The sequence below is a fragment of the Corvus kubaryi genome, unplaced genomic scaffold (genome assembly GCF_017639235.1).
Source record: "Corvus kubaryi isolate FWS band 111438036 unplaced genomic scaffold, C.kubaryi_AGA036_p1.0 37256, whole genome shotgun sequence".
Classification (NCBI taxonomy): Eukaryota; Metazoa; Chordata; class Aves; order Passeriformes; family Corvidae; genus Corvus; species Corvus kubaryi.
This window is the reverse complement of record NW_024581076.1, coordinates 574,818-601,040: the sequence shown is the minus strand read 5'-3', so window position 1 is coordinate 601,040 and position 26,223 is coordinate 574,818. Positions and strand designations below refer to the sequence as shown.

General features: G+C 46.8%; 1 protein-coding gene across 3 annotated transcripts in view; it reads right to left on the bottom strand.

The window, feature by feature from the left end:
- The window catches only part of AMOTL1 (angiomotin like 1), a 78,807-nt gene that overhangs the window by 4,671 nt on the left and 47,913 nt on the right, over positions 1-26,223 (bottom strand). For all 3 annotated transcript variants that reach the window (XM_042023726.1, XM_042023728.1, XM_042023727.1), the window contains 7 exons: positions 25,004-25,148; positions 23,850-23,939; positions 13,385-13,530; positions 6,808-6,957; positions 3,168-3,358; positions 1,732-1,857; positions 256-482 (listed from right to left, as the gene is read on the bottom strand). In XM_042023726.1, coding sequence (XP_041879660.1) covers positions 256-482; positions 1,732-1,857; positions 3,168-3,358; positions 6,808-6,957; positions 13,385-13,530; positions 23,850-23,939; positions 25,004-25,148 — 1,075 coding nt within the window. The remainder of the gene's footprint in view (positions 1-255; positions 483-1,731; positions 1,858-3,167; positions 3,359-6,807; positions 6,958-13,384; positions 13,531-23,849; positions 23,940-25,003; positions 25,149-26,223) is intronic.

Genomic DNA, 26,223 nt, shown 5'->3' with positions numbered 1-26,223 from the left:
GGGAAGACTTCCCTCAACTGTGGCTTCCTATAATCAGTGCAGAATGATTTAATATGAATAAAAATGTAATTAAGATACAATGCAAGGTTAAAGAATGACTGATTTTTGACTTAAGCACAAGGACGCACATTCTGCCCATGGAAAGTGCTCTGGAAATGAGCTGTCAGGGTAATGTGTGCCAAGGCACTTTTGCTAAGCTCAAGCAGAAGGATTATGACAGAGTAATGGATGAGCCAAAGCTTAAACTGAACTCACCTATGCTTCCCTTCCAGAGCTTTTCTTCCTTCCTCTCCTCAGCTATCTGGTTGCTGGTGAGCGAGGTCTGGCGCGAATGCACACCTGTAGCAGCGGCGATGGAGGGCACGGACCGAGCCGGCCGCAGGCTGGCACTGTCAGCTTTCCCAGGGTCCTTTCGTGACCGCTGCTGAAGGACCTTGATCATGGCATCCTTCTCAATTATTTTGGCATGGAGATTCTTTATTCTGCCAAAATATGAATGCTCTGCTTACAGGAATGGAAAAAACATTCATATGGGCTGGTCTCCACACCCAGGGGCAGCAGGGAGGCCTCCAGGGCAGATGCCCTGCTGTTCTGTTCTCTCTGGTTTTGAGATACTTGGACAAGGCAGCTCCGAGCAGTTCCTCCAAGGATAACCATGCACTTCAAAACAGACAGCATTTCTAGCTATTAAGCCAAAATTTTCTGTAAGGTTAACTGAACCCATCTATGCTATGGTTTTACTAACCCAGAAGGAGCAGTGGGCAGTGTCAAGCACATTGTTATGTTCACAATACAAACACACAGGCAATTTTCACCCCTGTAATACATCAGGGCCAAATCTGGAAACTATGCTTTGGCAGACTGAGTTAACCCCAAGATTCAGGTCTGTTGTCAGCTGGAGTGAAGACCTGCTGAAGTGAGTGGAAAGGTTCCTTTTGGTTTCTGTAAGAAAAAAAAGTCTGAGCTCTTCCTTCTCCCTCACTGCTGCAGAAATGATCAGCACATGGTGTTCAGAGCTGAGCAAAGATCGCTGCTTCTCTCATACAGACCCTGAAGACTCTCAAATCACTAAAAAAATGGGATTATCTGAACTCTTCTCCAGGAATGTTTAACACCAAATCATACTGAACAACTACCAAACTGTATTTTTCAAAAATGTGTACACTGTGACAGTCAAATGGCTAGCCTGACTGTGCTGCACAATATATAATACAACGCAGGTGCATTTTGTGAAGCAGTGAAAGCATTAGTTTTCATCATCACATGTTTAATTAGCAATGTAAATACAAGATGCTAATCTATATTTATGAAGCCAGTGGCAAAACTCCACTACTTCCCTGGAAGTAGGAGTAGCTTGCATCTGTGAGTGAAAAACAAAACCCAAACCCAGTAAAAACAATCACTGGTGTTTTCCAAAAGCAACAAACACACCTTCTTTATAAAAGCGTCTGCACATTTGTGTCCTTGCATGACAGACTACTTTTAATAGTGGAACAGCCTCTGTTTGGTAAAAATGTTGGGTTTGCCACGGAAGGCTTAACAAGAAGATAGGGAGGAAGTTATTTAACGACAACCCTTTAATCCCTGTTTGAATGCTGAAGAGCAAAACTAAGTCAAAGTGAAGCCAAGCCCATTCTTTCCGGGCACGTAGGAAGGAACAGAAGGGCATCCTGGTTTATCTGAACCCAGCCCCACCACCACAGCAAGCAGGAATGGCACAGCATCCCTTACGTGTACTCCATGTCCTGGCAACGGCGGTTGGCTTGCACGATCTCCTCCTCCTCCTGCCAGCCCCTCACCTCCAGTGCTGTCTCACCGTAGCTGCCATTGCGTGAGTGGCTCGGGGCCGAGGCATCCCTGGAAAAGAGGGTCACCACAGTGAGTCAGGCTCCTGAGACTGTGAGGGTGGCTTCTGCAAGTGAGATTGAAACTTGCAAAGAAAACCCTAAAGCCACGTTCAAAGAGCAAGCTAGCGACGGTTGCCTGTCAAGCGGGTGGCTCCCTGGCATCGGGGCATCCTGTTGCAGGCTATTCTTGGCTTGGGCTGGGTCATTAATGCCATTAATTTAACTGGGTTAAAGGAACAGAGAGCATGCTGGAGTCATGGGTGACCCATACAGGGCTAACAGCCATCCAGAAGGATAGGGTCAGGCATTAGAGGGACTCACTCGCCAGATCCCAAGTCAACAAGACTACATCATGAACCAGTAACAAAGCTCTACACTTTGGACGTTGAAAAACAGCATAGGAATTGCTGCCTAGACTGGAGTGCAAAAGAAAATTCCATCCTGAGTCACGCACCTAAACACATTTCAAAGGGAAAACTCATTTTAGGATGTTTTCGGGGGATTTGGTTCCTAGGAAACTGATGTGCGAAGTTAATTATCCCGTCCTCCTGATCACTGGGAAGTCTCACTGCCTCTTGTGCTTTTGGTCACCACACTCTGACACAGACAAACTGGAGAGAGATAGTCCAGACATATGCAATGTGCATGGGAAAGGGTTTACACTAGGACATGTGAGGAATGGCTGAAGGGAGGAAGTTAGTTCAGACCAGGGAAGATACAACAGGGGCTATCTGTCTTCCAATATATACAAGGCTGTTTGAACATCAACTGTGTTCTGTTGCTCATCCTGTATGCCTGGGAAGGACAAGAATCAGTGGAGGTAATTTGCTGTAAAGAAGTTTAGCTTAGCTATCAGGAAAAACATTTTAGTTTGAAGATTAATGAAGTAGTGAAAAAGGAGATTTAGGCAACAAAATTTCCCTTATTACAGGTTTTTAAAACTAGGCTAAACGACCTTGTTGCAGGCCATGGGATGGGTGCAGCCATATACAATGTCCCTGCTCACTCCGCCGGTGTGCTGGGACGAGCTGCCTTACCTGTGCTGTGTAATTTGGCACCTTCAGACTGCCAGAGGCCATTGCTTGAATCTGGTGCCTAGATCTGATAAACTTTTGGACCTGGTCAGAAGGATAAATCCTGTCTTAACCAACTATTGTATTTCACTGGCATCACACCTTGGACAAGTGCATTAACCCTGGCAGTGCAACTCAGCAGGGAAACACAAGAAACATCCAGCCTTAAGAAAACACCCATTTTGTGTTATTTCCCCATGCTTTCCATGGTGAACAGAGCTGCCTGCTTGCAGTGAGGTCATCTTACCTCTCCGTTGCTGCTGTGGCTGCAGCATTCATGGCAAAGTGCCGGATCGTACTCTCCTCCAGATATTTCTGCTCCCACTTGGTCATGTCAGCTTCCAAGGCCAGGATCCTCTCCTCCTTCTCCCGCACCAGCTCCATGAGGGCTGGGGCATTATGCTCCGGAAGGCTGCTTGCCTGGTAGCTGCCCTGCCTCTGCCAGTGGAAACAGTGACAGATATTCATGCCCTGCCAAGCATGGGAGATGCTGACCCTTTTTTCCTCAATTTTCTGGCACATACAAAGACATCACCATGTCTTTTGACAGAGGCAGGTGAAAACCCCAGGCTAAACCCTTTAGCTTGCAGGGAGAACAGGCAAGTTGACCATATGTGCTTCCCCAGACCATGCTGACAGAAGCAGGGATTTGGCTGCTACCCTGGATATGCAGAGATTTCCTGGGATACCCCAAGCCAAGGGGAAAAAAAGTTGGTAGAAAAAGAAACAATGAAGCTTTAAAAGATACATTCTTCTTGCTAGGACTTCATGCCCATGGCTGGGCAGTGCTTAGTATGGACAGGCAGCTATTTGCAGAGGGTTTATATATTGAAGCTGAAAAAAAGCACCTTGTGACCTAGTTACATGGCACCCCGTTTAAAGCAGCAGCTGGGAGAATACCCCAGACATGCATTTAAGCTTGTCCCTTCTGGCACATTAGCTCTCTTGTGCCCTCAGGGGATGCTTTCTGTGGTGTAACAGCTAACTTTCTAACTAGAGGGGCAGAAGATCCCCAGGCACTGTGGAGTGGCTCCCATTGGATGCTGACAAGCAGCAATGGGTGCGTAACTCTTTCCATCTATTCTGCAAGGAAAGTGCTTGTCCAGGCAGGATTTATTCCACCCAGTTACAACACTTAATTAAGTCACCTAAGCAGCATGGGTAGCTACCCTGAGCTTCTCTCACTGCTGATAGAGAGCAGAGGCAGATGGAAATCCACTCCTTGGCTCAGCAGAGGGATGAGTGCACACTGAGGGGAGAGGCATGAACCTCTGGGAGAACTCAGTAGAAACAAATTCATTTTTAAATAAAAAATGCAAGAGATTTGTTATACTCCATGGTGAACAGTATTGTGCTAAAGAGGAAACCATGTCTCAGGAGCACTGGCTTCTCATTCATGCTGCACCTTGAAGTTCCACTGGCAAAGCTGTACCACCGAAACTAGAGATACCAGGGCAGGGCTGCAGCCTTTGCCTCTGGTGCAGTAATAACGTGTTTGGAAGATGCTTTCTGGAAATGCAATATGAATCAGCCCTTGGAAACAACGGCTGCGACTCTGCTCCTGCAAAAATACAGTCAAATCTCTGGCAGGAAGGTACTATTTTGGAAGTGTGGTCCTGATGGTATCTTGGGACATCACAGGTGCTTGTCATCTTCTGAGTCAAAAACATCTGCCAGCCTGCAACGCTGACTGAAAGAGTTTGTTTATTGGTCCCAATTCGTGTGTCAGTGGTATCAGTGATAAGGAAGATTTGCCATTTGGACTCAGCTACTAGCAAGCCAGGGACAGAACAGATTCTGGCTCATCGTCTCCTTGTGTGCTGGGTCTCTTCTGCTGACTCTGGTAAAAATGAGAAAATAAAATCTCCTTTTTCTCTCTGCAATGAGAAAATATTTCAGTAGCTATAACTTTGGTAACTCAAAGAAGACAGCTCTGAAGCAAAAAGCTGGGGTATTTTGATGCCACATGATTCTCTGCAGTGCTGTGGCTCATAAACAAACAGTATGGATAACAGTAGTAAAAACACCACGAAGTTTTCTCTCAAAGCTGATACATGAGACAAGAAGTTAAGAGTATCTTTCCTCTTAAAACTTACTAGATGGAATGGGTGCTGGCATTTGAAAACTTTGTCAACTTAAAGGCCAATTCCTAATTACACTGCCAAAAAAATTTTAAAATGAAAGAATCTGTAAGTTACAGAGGAATTTTCTGCCAAAGTGAACAGACATAGCCTGAACTCCCAAGACAAGGACTTGAGCGACAGTGTATCTCTGTTACTTAATATATCAATTTGTCTCTGTATCCCCAGCCTTTCTTAGTTCTAGTTTTATCTTCACTTGAATTTTAATTGTATTTTTCTCAGATGTCCTTTTCTCAAATGGCATTAGCATGTCATACCCCATGTAATTCCTTTGTTAAACAGGAAGAGAGTTGGCTAAGGGGGAACTGAGAAGACTTGAACACCAAGCCCAGGGTGGACTGGGCAAGAAAGACTTAACACACTTCTATGGCAGCAAGAAAGAGCCAAGATGAATGAGAAGGGCCTGCAGGGAGAAGCAGCAGAGTGATACCTTGGCAAAGCTGCTGGGGGGCTTGCCCTGCCCTGGGGCTGCTGGAAGGAAGGGGATGCTCTCAGGTCTGGCCACCTCATGGCTCTGCAAACCACTGACACTGACCCTGACCGTAGAGCTATTTGCCAATGGCATACTGCCAGCAGGATCAGCCCCTCTGCTTTCTGGCAGCACAAGCTCTGTGTAACAGCTGCTTTGGTGTCCACTAATGGCTTATAAATAAGGAAAGGTTATAGTAGCAGATGCGTGTGATGACAGATACGAATGAGCCCTTCAGGAGTTCCAGGAGCATCATGCTTTGCTTATGTTGCTGGTTTTTCCCCAAGCTGTAGTTTGATACATTTAGTGTATCTGCTCACTCTCCTCCAGAGCCAATGCCCACCTATTTGGCACTTGGTACAGGCTGCAGCCTGGAAATTCTCCCTGCAACCTCCTCATGCTTTATCTTTTTCCTGTTCAGAGACGACTGGACTTGGGACTTAGGGATGAAGGCGATATAACAAAGGAATAACTGTGCATAAAATATAAGCATAACAATACTCCTCTAAGGACACAGGGCTGCCAAAAAACAAGGGGACACACAGAAATGCCAATCTATACTCCTAGCCCATTCTGGACTGGACTGATACATAAATAATTTATTGTCTGAAGATGCCATCACTTGGCTCCAGATCTGTCATGGGTTGAGGTTTCCGTGAACCACATACATCAAGCTTTGCGCAGAACAAATAAGGGCCTAGGTCTTGCCCCTACCAGCTTCCACATCATCCCACTTGGCTTTTTCAATGAAACATCAGCTAAAATTTTTGGGATAAATCTCACATGTACCGCACCTTTCCTCTCCTCCTTCTCTGTGGAGCTGAGTTTTGCACAATCTGTCATTGCTAGAGAGAGAAACCTGGAAGGACATTTTCCCCTGCCTGCCCTTGGGCAGGGGAGCCAGGACATCCCAGCCCAGCAGCAGGCAGGGCTCAACTGTGTCCAGAGTCCCACAGCAGAAGGGCCGCATACTCTGCTGAAGATCAGGAATAAGAATCATAGAGTGGATTGGGTTGGAAAGGACCTTCAAAGATCATCTAAATCCAGCCCTCCTGTCACGGGCAGGGAAAACTTCACAAGCTCAAAGCCCCATCCAACACGACCTTGAACACTTCCAATGATCCAGGACCCTATCCAAATGAATGGTTTGGAGGAAAGCCCAACAACCTGAATCCAAAAGCAAGGTGGCACCTGGCAGGGATGCAAGTGACCATCTCTGTTAAAATCAACACCAAAGGCCCCATGCTGGGGTCCTGCCCATATCACCCTGTCCTCACCTGCTGCATCCTCAGCGAGTCCAGCTCTCGCTCCAGGCGTGTGCGCAGCCGCCGCTCCATCTGCTCCCTCTTCTCGCAGGCCGCCTGCAGCTGTGTGAGCGCCTGCTGCAGCTTTTCCACCTTCTCCACATAGGCCTGCTTCCTGCGCAGCTGTGGGGTACAGGGGGTCAGCAGTCTGGAGGGCACTGTACCCCACCCTCGGCCACTGGGACCCCTGTGCACTGGCAGGCATGCACTGAGCTCGAGCATGGCTTTGGTCATTTGCTTCCAAGAGTTTTCCTGGGGAAAGGATAGTGCCTCTTTGATGGGCAGGGAATGTGCACAGCAAGCATTGCTGGGGCAGATCTACCCTTTTCGGAAAGAATGCTGCCCAGATCTTCCACTCACTGGGAATCTGCTAAACATGAACCCCCCTGGCCATTTCTAAGCAAGAGCTGTCATGTTGGTGGATACTATTTGGGCAAACGCACAGGCTGGACCCAGTTAAGAGGAATCCCCGTGGGTTTTATTGACTGGTGACACTTGGCACACTGCCTGCACCCAGAGGGGCTCTTTTTTCACTCTTGCATATTTGCTCAACACAGGTGGAACAAGTGGAGTGCCAGCAGCCAGAAGCTCCCCACCTACTTTATCCTGCTCACAGGCTTGTCCATGCTGATCTGGAGATGGTATGTCCAGGCAGCTAAAGCCAGGCCCTCTTTACCTCTATAATGCAATTACTGAAGGGCTAAACATGACACAAGGATTGTGCAATGCAGGGTTTTACAACCAGAGATTGCTCAAGCAGCATACCCCAAAAGGGGTATGAATTCCTCTTCTGTCACCCTAAATCCATCCATGTCACAGGTGAAGTGAAACAGGCTTGCTCACAGCAAAAGCACAGCTTGGTCTAAACAAACCTCCCTAACAAGTGGCACCAACAACTGGCAGAGTGACCTCCTTATCCTTGCTGCAATCTAGGCTAATGCTTACAGCTCCCTGGGCTTTCCATGAAAATTAATGAGATTAAAATCCCCACTAGTCTCTGGCAGCAGCATGAAGACTGCATTCCTCAGGAGCTCACCACTTGGCAAGACCCACAGAGCAGAGGCTTCTTGCAGAATGTGCTATTTTGGCAGTAGGAAGGTGTTTGTGTCACCTCCAGCCACACCAGCGTGCATCAGAGAGGGCTGGGGAGCTCCCTCAGGGTCTCTCTTTGGCAGCAGACCTCATCTGCTCTCCCGTGTCCTGCCAAATGCTGCAGGGTCCATCTGTATCACAGCAGCCACAACTTGGCTTTGGAGCAGTCCCCTAAGCCCCAGGGTTCACACACTCACACACCTCTGCCCTTGTGGGTGAGGCGATGCTCACGTGTCCACTGCCTTCGAAAACAATTCTGCAGGAGATGTGCAACAAGACACTTCTCACATTCATAAATTTATAGGGAGGTTCTCGAGCCAATTCTGACTTTTCTATTCTGCATGTAGATTCATAAGCAAAAAAAAAAAAAAATCACACATGCATTTAAAACACAAAATAGAAAATGTTGTAATTCAAATTAATTTGGGTTGCATGGAAGCATGGATCCATAAGGGAGGGGCGACTACAATCAGAGACATGTGACATTAAGCTCCAACACCTCACAGACACACAGACTCCAAAAAACCTCAAAACTGGATGGCACCTGGAGAGGTACTAATCTATCCTCCCACTGCATGGTAGGATCAACTGTACATAAAACCTGGCACATATCTGTATAAGCTGTTTACAAAATCATCCAGGGGTAGGAACTACACAACCTATCCCTGTAAACTACTTCACAGCTTATTTTCCTTTACTGCCAGAAAACTTTTACATTAATGCCTAATCTAGCTTTCTCTTATGCAATTTAAGCGAATTACTTCTTGTTCTATTTCCAAACTGTGATCTATTAGAGCAAGAAGCATTTAATTAAACAATTCACTTCTTCACTACATCAGCAAACTTGCCTGAACACTGCCCTTGTCCTAGGGATTAGAAAAATAAAGATAAAGAAGAGCTAAGGCTAAAAGGGGATGATCCAAGCAAATAAATTTGAGTAAAGATGAGTGAGTCTTGGAAAAATATCTGTGCTAGAAACATAACTCCAGTTTGAACAAGCAAATTCTATAGATATGAGATTTGAATGAATTTGAATTATGAGACTGTAAGAGATGGAGAATCCACTATCACTCTAAGTAGATTGTTTCAGTGTTAATTACTCTTAACTCCTTATTTCCAGCCGGACTTGCTCAGCTTCAGCCTCCAAACACTGCATCTCATTATTTCCTCTTATATTAAATAGCAGTATTTATCTCTCTGACAACAATCCCTTCTTCATCCATCCCTGGACGGATGAAGGGAGAGCAGCAGATATTGTCTACTGTGGTGGCTGGTGTGGGGTCTGCAGCTCAGACCCAGGAAACCATAACCGGTTCAGACAGATGGTCCCGGGAGGAACCGTCTTCCCGGGGCCCGTGTAGTTTTCCCTCAGCCACGGGAGTGCCTTTGCAGAGAGGCTGTCAGCCCTTTAGTGATTCAGCAAGAGTGATTTCAGCTCTTGTTCTGTGAGGCAAACCCCAGGCCAGACCAGGAGGAGAGAGACGAGAGGCTCGTATAGCAATTCCACATGAGGCAGCCTTATTAGCCTGCACCCCGCGAAGGGGAGGCCAGGGACGAGCTCTCCAGTCTCACAAGGGCAGAGGGCTAGATCTTTTAGGGGTACAGGGGTGGGTGTGAGAGGGTAAAAGCCAGTGGGTTACAAAGGATCTGCATAGGATCTCCAAGAGGATCATAGGTCTGTATCCTCTCTCGCTGTAACTGAAAGGTGGCTCCCTTTTCCAGGGGGATTCTGCTGGGAGGTTATGCAATCTCCCTATCTCAGCAGGCCTCCCTCCAGGGCAGAGGCTGGGCATACCCCACAGTCTACCTCGACTTCAGCAAAGCTTTTGATACTGTCTCTCACAACATCCTCATAGGTGAACTCAGGAACTGTGGATGAGTGGACAGTGAGGAGGATTGAGAATTGGCTGAAGAGCAGATCCCAGAGGGTGGCACAGGGTCTGGTTGGAGGCTAGTCACTAGTTGCGTCACCCAAGGTTCAATATTGGGCCCAGCATTGTTTAACCTATTAATCAATGACTTGGGTGAAAGGGTAGATGCCTCCTCAGCAAGTTCCCTGCAGATATAAAGCTGGGAGTAGTTGCCGATACTCCAGAGGGCTGTGCAGCCCTTCAGAAGGACCTCGACAGGTTGGAGAGATGGGCAGAGAGGAACCTTCTGAAATTCAACAGGGGCAAATGCAGAGCACTGCACTTGGGGAGGAATAGCCCCATAGTCTAGTACAGGGTGGGGGCTGACCTGCTGAAAAGCAGCTCTGAAGAGAAGGACCTGGGGGCCCTTTACTATGTAGGTGACCAAGCACTGCAACAGATTGACCAGAAACGCCACAGAGAGGTTGTGGCGTTTCCCTCACTGTAGATAATCAAGAACCATATGGACAAAATCCTGTGCCATGTGCTCTAGGATGACCCTGCTTAAGCAGGGAGGCTGGACCAGACAACCCACTGTGGTCCCTTCTAATCTTACCCATTCAGTGATTCACATTCATGTGCATGGACCGAAGCTCAGCCAACTTTTCCCTTTAATTCCTCCCAGCAAAGAACAGCTTCTGGACCCCAAATAAATTGTACAGCTGCTTTCTGAGTCCTCTCCAATTATTCAGTTTTCTATTCAAAGCATGGAACAGATACTGATTCCAGCAGCAGTCTGCTAAATGACATGTGGTGATAATACCACCTACACATGTTGAATTAAATCCTTCTACTAGCAGGCACTCAGGATAATGCAGATTTACATAGCAGACTATCTTATGTTAATTCAACTTAGTAGCTATTGCTTATTTCTCAGGGCTTGATTTAAAACGCTGTTAATTACATGCCAGTGGTAGAAGAAATCTGGATGGATTTACAAAGCAGTGCATGAGCTAGAGCTCAGTTAACAATAATAACAGTCATTTTGATTTGACTGAGTTTGCGTTTTCTTCAATATATTGCCAACTATAGTAAAAATCCCTGCTTTAAAATGAAGGTTTAACACTGCAGTTTATCTTCTGCATGTGTCTAATTAAGATCCAGAAACACTGGAGACTGTTGAAAAGGTGCTCTGATTCAGCCATGAAACAAGACAAAAGGGAAAGTGAGTGATGGAACTTGGGCACATGCTGGCAGTCTCAGATTAACTGCACTTCACCCAAGCTGCCTGACACTGCCTTGAACAATTAAAACACAGCAGCTGGGCTAAAATTTATTTGAACTGCCCGAAGAATGAAAAAAGAAGTTAAAAGGTACCAGATCGACATGGGTTAGTCAGGCTGAGGACTCTGATATACTCTGACAAATACCACTGCATCACTTTCATATATGTCACCTCTGAGATCTACCATGCCCCAGGCAGGAGATTACCACCTCTGTAACACCTACAGTGCCCCAGGCAGGAAGTTACCACCTCCATAACACCTGCCATGCCCTGGGCAGGTTAGGAGCTCCCTAGAGGGGAGCATCTAACCTATCCTCAGCTCTACCAGTCCACAATCCAGGATCCAGCAGAGGCACATTTCTGTTGGATGACTAGAGTAAAACCTGACTGCTGCCAAGCTCTTAGAGCCCTAAGGCTGCAAACGTATTTACGACAACACAGCAGGCATAAGGTAGGTTCTTGAACCACCTGCCTGGAAATCACTGTATATGCTTCTGCCTTCACTAGTCTCTACTCAGCAAGTCAATGTTACCTGCCCATACCACACTGGCAGTCTGTGGACCAGACATGAGCTAAACACGATTTCTTCCCATCCCCTGCATGATGCCATGAGTGTAGAAGCAGATGTTGCCACCTAAAACATTCCTTTATTCAGCCCTTTGTAAGGAAATGCAAATAGAAAACCTCAGGTAGCCTTTAAGCCAAACAGTATCAAGTGAATTATGTACAGATTAAAGATACGCTGGCTCCTGCAGCTACCCTAAAGGGACTACCCCAAATACACCAGGATGGTGAGCAGGCTTTAGGCTAACTAACAAGGGAGCAGTTAAACTTAATGTGATCCTCTTCTTGCTGCCGAGTGCATCCATCCAAGGAAATGGAGTTTTCAAAATGTTTCTAAACAGGGAGTTGGAATGGGCCAATGGTCAGGTACAAAGCAGCAATGCCATCAGCTCTTACATATAGTACCTTAAATCTTCCAGACTCTAAGTAAGCATTGGTTAGCCTAACAGGGGGTCTGTCACTGCGGTATCATTAGATACCCCAACAAAAATCATTCAAAACTCACTGAGCTCAATTGTCCCTTCATCTTTCCAAGACAATGAATTTAACTGCAGGTATTTGGGAAAGGCTTTCTCTGCTCCTCACAAGACCCTTTGCATCTGTGCACCCAGCAGATTCCTGTGGATTCCCCCCTGCCCTGTGCCAGCTCTGGGGAGGGTGCAGGTGGAAAACGGGGCTCTGAAGGGGAACAGAGCTGCCCAAGATCATGCCAACACTGTGCCAGAGCCTGAACCTCTACCAAATCTGCTAGGGTAATGGTTCACCAATGGCCTTCCCCTCACCAATGACCTGCTCACTCAAGTAGTAAAGATTATGTTTCTTTTACTCCCCATAAAACACTCTCCCTCTGTTGGTCCCATCAACAGAGATTTTAGGGGTCTAAAAGGTCAAAAAGGCCTGTTTTGACAGTCTTGACCGATCTGCAAGAATGCACAGACTTTTAAATAGTTACTAGAGCCACACCTCCTGATTTGAAGATCCTTAAGGAATACAATAAATTGAGACTTTCTTCACCAGTAATGGAGAACTGATAATGTCACTCTTAGTTATAATTAAAACTGAGCATTATTTCCACTTTGAATTCGCCTGGTTTCAGCTTCCACCTACTAGGTATTGTTCTGTCCGTCAGTTTAAAGAGCCCCCTGTGCCTGGGATTTCTCTTCCTATCTGAATACCTATTTTCATTATCAGGCTTATATGATTATTGCTTAAAGACCTCTTGGAGTTTTGGACTTCAGTACGACAGGTTCTCTTCAGCTCTCAAATAAAACCTGTAGCTCTAAATCCTGGTCAGTCTGCTTCCAGCCAGATCAGCAAGACTTTTTAAGATGCGAAGTCACCAAACCCTGCACTACCGTGTTGCTGTGCGTATCTCAAAAGCTTCCTGGTATTATTTGGCAAGGAATGGGATGCAGTAACACCACATGTCTGTATCACAGTCCAGGCCAGTGAGTAGTCAGTTTTTAATTCAATTTTTCTGTTAAATCCTACCATTGCCTCAGCAACCAGCTAGTTAAATTTGATCTTGCTTCTGATTACACACTGAAGGATTTGCTCTACACACATCTATGGTCTCCTCTGCTTGTTTGTTTGGCTCAGTACTGTATAACTACACATGTTCTCTATAAAAGGGCCAGTGCAAGCAAAACAGGAAGACCTAGCACCCTGTCGGTAGAAGAGAACCAGGACTTGGATGGAGAAAGGCCTAACCATGAGCCATGTCTATCCCCAGAGCACAGAAATATCGTCCATGCCTCACCTCCTCTTCCAGCTTGATAACCTTGGCTTGTGCATTGTTTAGGGCCTGGTCGAGGATTTCAATGTGCCTCCGCTGGTCCTCATTGGCAGAACGCACAGCTGCCAGCTCCATCTCCAACTTCTCCTTCTCCTTCAAGTGCTCTTTATCTGAAAGAAAGACAAGAACAAGAGCCACTCCATGAGCACAGCTCACCAGGCCACACACCAGAGGTAAGCTGCCACCTCCCTAAGAAAGCAAAAATTACGTGAAGCAGCAGCGAGTAGGGCCTTTACAACACAGTGCTGAGACACAGTGGGCAAGAAGCTTCTACTGCCAGGGCTCAGCCCCTCAGTGCCCAGCCTTACACCAGCAGCAGAAACAAGTGGCAGCTTGGACTGCAACTGCACTAGCAGAGCTTGTGGACCCCAGCACTGCCTCACAGCTCTCCATTCTGCTGAACTGCTAGCACATCCCACAGTAAAATTTTGGCTTGCACCAACTACCCCTTCTTTAAACAACACCCTACATCAAGGGCTGCTTATAGCTGCCAGCTTCAATGCTGCTGCCCTTCTGTAATGGGCAGGAAACCTCAGTCCCATGGATGTGGACTGTGCTGCGCCTCGTGCTTCTTATTTACAAGGATGGAGATCGTGACATACAGAAAATTTGAAGGAGCTGAATAATAAACACAAATCTGTGCTGGAGAGCCTGAAAATGGAAAGAGGGGAAAGCAGTAATGAAGAATATGATAGGAGGCCTCTGCACAGGCTTTCTCTGACCATGCAGAGAGAAGGGAGGCGCCATGGGAGCCATTTCAGCCCTATGGAGATCCTGGGTGACCTTCCAGACCTGCAGGACTTAAAGATCCAATGATCAGTGCTCCCTCCTGTTAAGCATCACAAGCGATTCTAAAGCATGTAGATAATCTCTGTGCTGAAAAATCATCCTTTTTTGGGGTAAGATTTAAAACAACATTAAAAAAGCAAACAACTGGCTAAATTCAGTCAGCTCCGCTCAGATCTTTGTCTTCAGCAACAAACTGCAGGCCCACCATTGACTTTGCTGGCAAGCTGCCTGGGGAAATGCTTGACTCCATCTGCTTCTGCCCTGACAGTGCTGAGAAGCCATTTCTGGGAACATGAGTGTCACAGGCCAATCACTGCATCCCTGATGTCAGAACACAAAGTTAAAGACTGGAGTGAGCAAGGGATCAAGGTTTCATTCAGTGACATCTGAGATTTCAAAATCTGGCCTTTGTTCTGAATGACAACAAAAATAGAGTTGCCTCCAGGAAGGAAATTTCCTCCAAAAATTTACTTGGCATCAATTAATGTTTGTTTTGATTTTTGATTTTTAAAACATAGCATTACATAATCTATTATTTTTTAACTGAAATGAAAAGTTGCTTCAAAAACACTGCAACATGGGAAATCTGCCTGTGAGGAGCCAATTCAGTTTTGTTATGCCTCAACAATGGTTGTCAGAGGCATGTGGCGGGAGGGAGTGTACAGGTGCCACTTGCAGGAGACAACTGGGGTAGAGGAAAGCCTCCTCTCTGGGAGACTTCACCTGGCACCACCTCCAATGAGGCAGTCAGTAGGAGACACTGTGGAGGGGCTTCTCCGATCAGGTCGCGAAAAGGCGTCCACCAATGGATGGCACAGGTTGGACTGGACCAATGGTCCCCTGCCAGCAGCCGGACTTTGGGAGGGGCCGGGGGGTATAAAAGCTGCGTCAGGGCTCCCCGCTGCTCGCTACTGTTCGCTGCTGCCGCTCGCTCCCTCCTTTGCCCTGGCCCCAGCCTGCCTTCTGGCTCTCGTGCCCTCGCTGGCTTGCCCTCGCACCTGCCCTGCCTCCCTGCGCCCCTGACCGTTCGTTACAGTGGGGATTCTGTAACACGATGTATCAAACAAGGAGGCCCGTGGGAAAGAAATATATATGGACCGATTCTTGGTAGATGTTTCAGAGATGTTTATTTCTCCAGCCGCATGGCCGGGGCTCTGCCGAGGAACTGCTCAATCACGGGACCCGAGGGTCCTTGCCGGGCAGGGAAACACAAACCAACCAATGGGGAACGAGGCTGACCAGGGGCAGGGAAACCCCGTGCCTCCCGCCCAGGGCCCCTCTCCTAGGGCTACATGGCAGGGGGAGGGACCCCGACATTTCACCCATTTATTTTTAACAAAAAGAGATTTAAAACTTAACATTGAAAACAACTGGATAAACTTAACAAGAACAGTTTCAAAACAAAACAAGCCACCTTCCTGAGTCTTTAAATGTCCAAACAGATTCTCCGGAACATCTTAAGGCTGACAGAAGGGAGACAGGACTCTCTGGGCATGCTTTGTGGGGAAACTGAGGCAGGAGAGGGTTTAATTTCTTCCCTCCCCCTTTTCATCCCCCCCTCGGCATCGGAGAGGAGTTGTAGGGAAAGGGAGTTGTATAGGGAAGCCATGGGGTGAAAAACGGATTAGGAATAAACTGGGGATAGGGTAAACTTAGGAAAGGGTTCATATTGGGTATAGGGTAAAAGGGGGAAGTAGGCTGTGGGTAGGGAAATTGCTGGGATGGATATTGTTTATAATTTTGTGCATAACGGCTGCCTTTGACAGGAATACCTCCAGGCCCAGTAACATTTGCTGCTTGTAAGCCCTTCTTTCCTTGCACTATACCAAATTGTACAACTTCCCCATCTCCTACACTTTGCAGGTAATTTTTAGGGTTATTCCTTTTAATGGCAGTTCTATGGATGAATAAATCTTCCCCTGTACCATCTCGTGTTATAAATCCATAGTTGTTTTTTACATTGTACCATTTCACAGTTCCTGTGACTTTCGTGGCTACAACTGCTCCTATCCCGTGCTTGCGTGTTCGTCGTGGGTGCCGATCCCGCGTGGCTGCTGCCTCACCGACTCCAATGTCTCGGCCGGGCCCCCGCATTGTGGCTGCTCCGCGCTCTCCAAGTGGTGCTGCTCCTGCGCGTCTGGGCTCTGCGCGGCCCCGCATTGCCATCGCCGCTGGCTCCGTGCCCTGTGAGCGGTTCCACTCCGCCAACTCCACACTGCTTTGAGAGCGGCCCCGTTTCGGCTCAGCGCTGCGCGGCTTCTCGTGTCGCTGTGGAAACCGCCGCTTCTCCCTCCGCAGGGCTCTCCGTGTGCTCAGAGCGGGCTGCCACGCGGCTGCTCATGGCCCATGGCACCTGTGGTGCCTGCGGCATCGCTCCCTCACTCGCGGTCGAGCGGCCGGGGACTCCGAGACAGGGATGGGGTCCGCAATAAGGCGCGCGCTCCTGAGGGGGCCGGGCGCATCCAGCACAGGCACCTCCGGTGGCACGGCTGCAGTCATGTGCTCCTGAGATGGCCGCCGCACAGTCTCAGCCACGGGATTACAGCCATCCTCTGCTTTAGGGGTAATGGGGCCATACAAATGCTCCTCAAGAGCTTCAGTGATTACAATGGATCCACGGAGAGGTTCTGTCACTAGTCCATGTTTTGTCTGATCCCTTATCTTATCCCAGATCTTGTACCAAAAACACTTGAGACTAGTTCCAGGAGGATCAATATCAAAAAGTAAGTCTCGAGAAATATAGAAGAAATTCTTGAAAAGTCAGTTAAAAAAATGTTCTAGATCTCCCGGAACAAATACTTTCTTGTTTTGTTGTTCAAGGATTCCTTTAACTTCTAGATACGTTTCTTTCTGTGGTTCAGAGAGCCTCATTTCCCACGATTCTTCCATAGTCCAGAGAGAATATCCAAACCAAGGTGAGAAGAGAGAGATCTAGAGTGGTTTTTACTCACGAATTTTCTGTCCTTAGGGATCGGGGATCATTCTGCTTGCAATTCTCCACCATTCGTTACAGTGGGGATTATGTAACACGATGTATCAAACAAGGAGGCCCATGGGAAAGAAATACATATGGACCGATTCTTGCTAGATGTTTCAGAGATGTTTATTTCTCCAGCCGCATGGCCGGAGCTCTGCCCAGGAACTGTTCCAGTCACGGGACCCGAGGGTCCTTCTGCCCGCGCAGGGAACACAAACCAAACAATGGGAACGAGGCTGAGCAGGGGCAGGGAAACCCCGTGTCTGTGCCCTCAGGGCCCCTCTCCCAGGGCTACATGGCAGGGGAGGGACCCGACACCTGACTGCCGCCTTGACACTTCACCCTGCGTCCCTGCCTGGGCTGCCTGCTTCCAACCTTGCCACCCCGATCCAGCCGGTCGCCATGACCCTGCCCAGGGTCCTGGTCCTCCCGTCCGACCGCCCACTCACCGCGTGTCCAGGGCCGTCGCCACAGGAGCCGCAGCTGTGGAGCCGCACCTTTCCGGGAGCCGCGCAGGCTCGGTCAGACGCAGTCCATCCACAGGCAGGCAGTGTGCACGCCCCTGTCACCTGGACGCTGACTGTACTTCCCTGAGTCGCTGGTGGTAATGCCCCCTTTTTCTCTCTGTCCCCATTCCATTCCTATTTTCCTTAGTCTTGCTTTGTCTTTTCTAGCCCTCTTTCATAATGTAACTCCTTTTTATTTTGTTTTTCGTTACCAATAAATGGTTCTCACATACAACATTTGCCTCGTTTGGCGTAATTTCATTCCTGACCATCCATTTTTAAAAGAATTCCTCACAGTTCCCCACAGTGGAATGCAACACTGCCCCAAACATATAGCCCATGCCACCCAAATGTGACCACTCAAGTTGGAAGCCCAACCATCTGCCTTCCCCCAAGCAGGGTCAGAAAACTTACGGCCAAAGCCATGCCATTTCAGACCTGAACTACCCCCAGCAGGGCCACATTCTTCCTTAATGTCAGGTGGGATGAGAACAGGTTTAATTCACACACCATCAGCAGGTGCCAGCGGCCAGGTGAGATGTACACAAGCTGAGTCATATGGAACAAGGCAAAAGTAGATGAGATGAGCCCAAGCCCACCCAGCTGTCTTCCCACTTATCCTAAAAGGAGGAACTCATCACCTCATAACAAAAATCCTAGCAGCAACACCATAATGGTGGTCACTGCAAAGCCCACAAGCAAAGCCCAGTGAGTGCTGCAGACACCACACCACTGCCACCATGAGCCATCTTAGTGTGATGGTGGCCTTCTTCCCTTGTTGGCAAGGGATTTTATATTAGACATGCAGACCTCTTCCTTCAATGCAAAAATATTTACTTCAATCAGATTAGCCAGAAGGAACATTAATATCTATTGTAGAGCTGTAAATCTGAGCAAATTATCAGGGAGCTCCAGTCATTAGAGGGTGAGGAAGCTGGAAGACAAATGCTATTTCAGCCCTGCACTCTACCACCTCATGCTGGGACCACATGTGCTCTGCTCTGGATTTGAAACCCATGTTTTGCATTACACATGGGGATAACACATAGTAAAACAGGACTTGGGATCTTCATTTTCAGCTTCTATATTGGGAACTTGAAGCCCTCACCCTACACTGTTGCACTGGGCTTTCTATCCCACCAAAAGAGGACAAATTATAACAAATACACAAAATAATCACCACTAGAAAGCTGGCAAAAAAAATTTTCCTGAACAGCTCTCAACACTTCTCCACATCAGCTTCATCCTGTAAAATCCTGGAGGTATATTTTATAAGTACTTTACTTGCATTAATTTTTATTGAAGAAGGACTTAATCGAACATACCTTAAATTCTCTTCAAGTGCAAGCAAGGTATCCTTAAAGTCTAGAAATACTGTTTTACTACACTACCCTTGCATACACCTTTTTAACTAAAGGACTCCAATTAATAACTATTTCTATGTTCTGGTGGGTAACTGTCACACCCCATTACAGAACAGTTCCCAAAAGGCTTCGCTATTGCAGCTCACAGTTGTCATCTCACAGCTTTCTACACACTGCCTCTGACTGTTGTACCTCCACACACTGTGGATGCGACACCTGTACTCTGGCTGGGTAGAAAAAAGGGGATAAAGCAAAGGGGCTGGGGGAGAGGAGCAGAGAAGCACCCTGCTTGCTTGTTCAGCCAGTTTTCGGTTTTCTTTTTCTCTGGAGAGAGACGGAGACTTGAACTTTTGCTTTCCTGGGACTTCATTTTTTTTCCTTTTTCTCTGCTGGACTGTTTTAACATCAGAACACATTGGGAGGACTTTCCACCAAGGCCTTGGCCCTGGAGGTGGGCCCACCACCCTGTCCCAGCTCCAAGGAGGGGGAGAGAGAGAGAGAGACAGACTACAGAAGGACTCTGAAATTTTCTCAGGTTTTCTCTCTACAGCGAGAGGTTTCATTATTTGGCATTAGTATCTTTTTTTTCCCCTGTGTATTTGTTAAATAAATAGTTTTTATCTCTTTCACTTTCCTTCGAGGAAAACATTTTTTTCCCAAACCTGATGGGGGAGGAGTGGTTTGTAACCTGCCTTCTCTCAGAGGATATATTTCTAAAGTTGGCCAAACCGGCACAAATTTAGTGGCTTTCAAACCGGCTTTCTGAGTTGTCAGGATGGGCAAGTACACCAAAAGTAGCCAAGTCTTGAATCTGCTTTGAAATGGAAACTTGAGACAAAAAGATACACTACATCTATGTCATCTCATGCCTGTAACTCAGATGTGACTCCCACTTTAGCGCACATTACATCCAAGTATCAACTTATGTGACCAATTTAATGACCATCTCAATACATCCCAAGCTGATTTTTGCCTTGTTCTGATGTTGCAGAGTGGCAACATAGACATATTTAAAAGACAGTCCTTGCTACTACAAAATGACCACTGCTGGCGGAAGAAAATATATCAAATTACAGCAGCTGGAGACTTATTTGGCTGCAGGAGATTTGCTGCAAACAAGAGTGGCTCCCATACCACATCCCTTGCGGTACTTCCAACAATTTCTCTTAGCAGGTTTTCATTTCCCAATGGCACTTCACTCACAGCTGTTAATTCCACAGATGCTTTCCAGTGACCATGCCTTTCCTCAGTGAAAACTGAAGGACTTTAGTCTCTCGTCAGTCTTGCAGCTCGTGACATGGCAAGTGTGTGGAGGAGCTCTGCCATCTGCCGTCCCTGGTCACAGGTGTACATCATGGCAGCCGCTGCCAGTCACCTTGGACCAGCTGATGTACCAGGATGGGGCACAAGAGTCACCTCTTGTGCTCACCTAGACCAAGTTGTGTCCCAGCCAACTCCAGTGGCCCAACCTTCCTGAACAGCTAAGTACCATGGCTGTGAGGCAGGGGATCAAGAGCAGGATGGGCCCTCATGCTCTGGCAGTCTCCCCAGACTGACTGTCAGAAGGAATCTGAAATGAGTTGCCTGCTGGTATCCACTCCATAATAATATGCAAAATAAATGAATCAGTATTTACTCCAAGCAGCCAAACAGGAGAAGGTTTCACACAGCTTTACTAAATTCTCTGCACATTAAATAGGGCCAGGTTGCCAGGCCCAGACACTGAGGTGTTTCCCCCCAGAAGAGCAGCAGAGATACTGTCCATCTGCCCAAGCCTCAGTCAGTCCCCTACAGCTGTGGTTTGATGCTGACAAAGCTGGGCCAAGGGAGGCCTGGAGCAGCAATGCAGATTATTTCCTGATTATTTCCTGATTATTTCCTGTCTGGAAATGGGAATATTTATTTGCCTGGGATATTTGGGACAGAGATATATGCACAAGTTCGTGGCACATGAACTGAACACTTCCACAAAGTGTTCTCTCATAAGGCTCTATCAACACACTGCTAGAACTGTCCATGCATCCCCACTAACAGATGCAGAGCCATATGGATGGGCACAGACCTCAATCTGTCTCAGACACCTGAAAAAACGGTGTTCCCACAGTTCAGAAATCCCCCCCAAAAATTACACAAAATTCTCACACTCCACCAAAACATATTTTTCCCAAGATATGACATTGATGCCCTTGAAACCATCCTCAATGTTCCTGCCTCTCCCTTTCCACAGCATCTCTTAGCCTCCCCCTAAGTATCTCTTCTCTTGCCTGTATGGGTCCATATGCCTTCATCAGTTGCTACTTCATGGCTTTCCTTAAAATAACCCTTTTCCCTGACAAAACATCACATAATTATCTTGAAACTAATCTGGTGTGAGTAATTTCCAGCCCGTGATAGAACAGTAACGTTTCCCTTAGGCACAAATGCCTAGCACTCAATACTTTGAGGCATGTGGCCTGGCTTTGTCTATTATTACTGCAAAGAATAAGATTTTTGTGTCACCTCTGGTCTCCATCTCAGAGCATATGATTGCTCTGCACTGTTGCACTGCTAATGGAGACCTCTGTGAGGAACTGAGAAATGATCCTGGAACATCCTGCCTTGCCATTTTTCTTTTTCAGGGAATTTTTCCTATTACTGGAGTTTTACCATAGAAAAATTGGTGTGCAGTATTACCAACTTCAAGAACCTTATCTTTCTTTCTTCAGCTCATCACCAGAGTGGCTTAAAAATGACAACTTTTAGGAAACTGCTGATGTTGGAGTCTTCTTATATAACTTGTTTATAATGTTTCCAGGCTGTCTTCCACAAACATAGGGACTAGAAATTTGCTTTTGCTTTCCTAATGAAAATCAAGATTTGCATTTACTAATCTGCACTTACTTAATAACCTGCTACTCTTAGGAAAAAACCAAAACATCAGTCTCACAAAAAACTTTTTTCTCTTCTTCTAAAAATGACTATTTCAATCTCAGTGTATACAAGGCAGCTAAAACTCAGTTTCCTTCTTCTCCGTTTTCTGCCTGTGCATCCCATTAAAAGGCACGAGGAAGATACAAACTGTGCTTGCAAAAACCCCCAAGTCAGCAGTGAGGTGCAACCGAACCCCAGTCACAGTCTGCCCCTGTGGAAGACTCCCAAACACACAAACATCAGTGTATAAATGCAGTCAGCAACAGAGGATTTCCAAGCAGAACCTTTTATGGACTCTGAGAGGGGTGTTTTAGGCAGACACCCTGATACTGAGGTCAGTACTGTGCATGTCCCAGCAGCCCAAAGAACACGACTGAAGAGGACCTGCTTTACATGTGCCCATTTTTCTATTCTTGGAAGCACTCTGCATTGCATTAGGAACATTCAGCTCTCTGGCCTAGCCAGGAGACACTCCAAGCATCCAGACCTTCTTACGTGACAGGATCCAAAAAGCTATATTTGTTTGTAAGCTGTGAATTGATTGCAGCAGTACGCTGAGTGCACAGTGCAAAGTTTCACTGCTAGATATTTATCAGTAGAAGCACAGAGCATGTTTATTTTCCATGAACTGGAAAATAACTCAAATTGATTCCATCCTGGGGATTTAACTCCTCCTTGTAGCTAATAGCATACAGGAACACTGCCAGGCTGTCTCTATATGAAGAGAGCAGATCCCAGTCTCCAGTTTCCACTGAGCAGCTTATCCCATTTGAACTCTTCCCAAAGATGACAAGATTTATACAGCAATGCTATTTCCTTAACAGATCATCCTGCTGGATTCACAGCAGTATCTACACCCCTTTATGCCGTTTGCTAATATGGCAAAGCTAACATGTCATGAAAAGATCACTGGATTCTTTTCTGGTTTGTGCACATATGTACCAAATGATCAGCCCTGCTGGGCTCCTCGCTGCTGGTGGGAGCCAGGAGAAGGCTCTCCAGCATTTGGAGCAGCTGGTGGACGTTACAGGGCTGGTGGTAAGGCATGTTGAGTAGTACCAAACTCTGCAATGCTAACGGAGGTGGATAATTCTCCACTGCAGTTGCAGCTCATCTTCCAAGGAAATTCTTGGTGTGATAAAACAGAAGGCACTCAGTACACAGCACTGAGCGTCAATGGGATTTAAGTTCACAAGATACTGCACAGCTTCCAGGTGGCCAAGCCCTTCTGGAAGCATGCTGAAGATGCTTAGGATACAAAAGAAGCCACACATTGCCACACAGCATCCAGATGCTCACATCAGATGGTCACACATACATCAGTGCATGGCAAGGAAATCAGCAGCACTATGGCCAGTCATTATGGGAGCCGACTATGTATTGGGAATGGATGCTTTCATAGCAATAGAAGTCATAAAATCTTTGTCCCTTCTGTCCTTTGAAAACAGTGTGGTCCAGTTCTGCTCTTTCTGCAGTTAGTCAAACCATGGCACTGACAACTAGTCAGCAGAGCTTGCTCTGGGCTTTTCCCAGCCAGGGGAAGAATCTGGCTTCTCTAAAAAGCATTCATCCCTAGAGATTATCTCTGCAAGCAACACTTCACAATTTCAGATAAATATTTATCAAAAATAAGCTAAGTTGTGTTACCATTAACTCCCACTGCTTGGTTCTGGTGCTCAGAGAGAAAAAACCCTAAACAACCCAGTCTGCAGCTTAAACAAGAGTATGTGATGAATTAGCTGAGTAAAACCAAGCTACAAGCATGATAACAGTTAAGAGCAAAGTATTCACTTCCACTCCACCACGTAGATATGTGTGCATGTATGTATGCATATATATATCTCTCTATCTGCATCTTCCAAACAGATAAGCACAGTACTCACTCTGAGTGGCATAAAGGCCCTCTGTTGCCTTATCCTCGTGCCCATCGAAGTCTCTGCTGGCCAGCTGCCTATTGGCTGTCTCCAGTCGTTCTGCAAAAAACAGGAAATACTTCAAGTATAAATATATGTATATAAAATTGTAGGCCAACCAAGAAAATAAGATGCATGCCAGCAGAGCAGTATAAATAGACTCTCTGAAGGAGGACATTAAAATGGAGGCTGACACATACATAAATGATGAGGCCTTTGACCTCTTCCATGAAGCTGTGTTATTCAGATTCACAGAAACTGGGGGGAAAGCCTCTGCCATTCACAGCTGACATGCCCAGGCAGTCATCTCTCACACTATTCAAAATGCACAAGGCATCTGTAATCTGAATTACCCAGCTTTGCGAGGGGATGGCTGCTTTCCTGCAGTGAAGAGCTGCCCCTGGTACAGCAAGACGTCCTGGGCAAAGGCAGCCCCCAGCCCAGTGACACCACTCCTTGGGGATGTCCTGGGAAAGAAGGCATTTTCTGCAGCCAAGGACAGCTTTCCCTGGGAAGGTCCTGCCTTCAGAAACTCCCCTGCTTCAAAAAGACCATGTGACCCACCTTGCACCACTGCAAAACACATAAGTCAGAAGGCACCTCACTGCATGAGCAGTGAGTACCAAAGTACCCCCCATCAGGAACCCGGATGGGCAATAGTGACCCAACATAGCCTCCGTTTCCTTTCTTAAAAGGATACACCCTCAATTTTAAGTGTTTTAAAAAAGAGATACCCTTTGATACTTGCTACTGATCTGTGACGCCACTGACCTTGGAGATTTATGGGTAACACAGCACTGTTCTACATTACAATTTGCCCTTCAGCTCATTACGAATGGACAGGACACTGTGACTGGTGGCCTTGCTGTCATATCCATATTTTCAAGTGCTGAACACAAAGGCACCATCTGGAGCTGATTCTTACACTTTGCCAGAAGGTTTTTTTTGCCGCCAGGGGGGTGACAGCAGTTTTGTCTTATGCCAATGACCAGGGTCTTACTTCTCATGAACATGTATCTCAATATTGTGTGAAGCCACTCCTCTAAAGCCTGCTGCTCTGGAGCTTGTAAGTGAAACACCATGTCAACCAGAGGGGAAAAAAACCACAAGCGACTGTAACGTACCACGGAGATCCCTGTTGAAGTCATGAAGCCTCCTGATTTCTCCTTCGAGTTTGTTTCTCATCGCTTTGTCCAGAGACTCCCTCTTAGTGGTGGTCTTGACCAAACCTTCGTAAGCTTCTGAAATCCTCTGAATCTCTATTTCAAACTGAAAGGAGAGAAAGCTCTTGTTAAAGCCCTGCAGGAATGTGTCCCATCCCAGTGTTTGCCCAGCACATTCCAGTAAGACACAAGGGGTCACGGCAATGCTCATGTCCAGTGTCATGCCAGCGACCAATTCTGCAATGACCAATCTCCCTGGCAGAGGATGGCATGAAGCCCCAGCAATGTTGGTGGCTCCTACAGTGGGAACACCTGTAAACACCCTGTGGGGCAGCTTACCATGTTACAACGCCCCATGACACCCCACTGGCAGCTCCCAAAAAAGCTTGTGGTGGGCTAGACTTGATGGAACTGCTTGGTTGCCTTTGGTCTATGACCATGGTGACTGCTTTAATGCCATCCAAGAGGAGAAAAAACAGGAAATGGTGTACTTGTGTGGGCTGTATTCTCTCCTAGAAAGGGTGTAGGAGGCAACATTTATTATTCAACAAGTCCTTGATCCAAAACTTATCTCTGAGCTCTGAATACCACCAGAAATATTTTAGGCTCAGCTCTGGCCTCATGTTGCTTTTAAACTACTGTGATCCACTCCTTTCCATCCTTGACTGAAGACTGCTTTATACAAGAAAAACTCTCCACAACAGACAGAATCAATTGTTCTGGGTTTTCAGTCTTCTTAACTTCATCTCCTTGAAATCTGACAGATTGCAGGCAGGGTATGCAGAGGAATCCCTTAGTGGTGAACCTGCATCTTAAGACCTGAGCCCAAAAGACTGACACAAGAATAGTCCTGGGTAGAGTTTTGCTCAATCCAATCCAACTCTTTTAATCAGAAAATGTCATGTTAAGTAAAATCATTGCTGCAGAGATGATCAACTGACATGGGAATCTGTTCCTGCATGCCCGGCCCTTGTGTGTGGAGAAAGGCTTGATAATGCGCATAAGCTGGAAAACCAAAAGACATATATATATAGCCTCCCACATACCTTTACCTAGCACTTTTTTGGCCTCTTGAGTCATGGGTGGGACAGATTCATGATTTTTAAAGCCAGGGTGCGAACTCACCTCCACTTGCTGTAGAGTTAGGTCCCTCTCAGTAAGCTTCAGGTGTGATCTTCCAG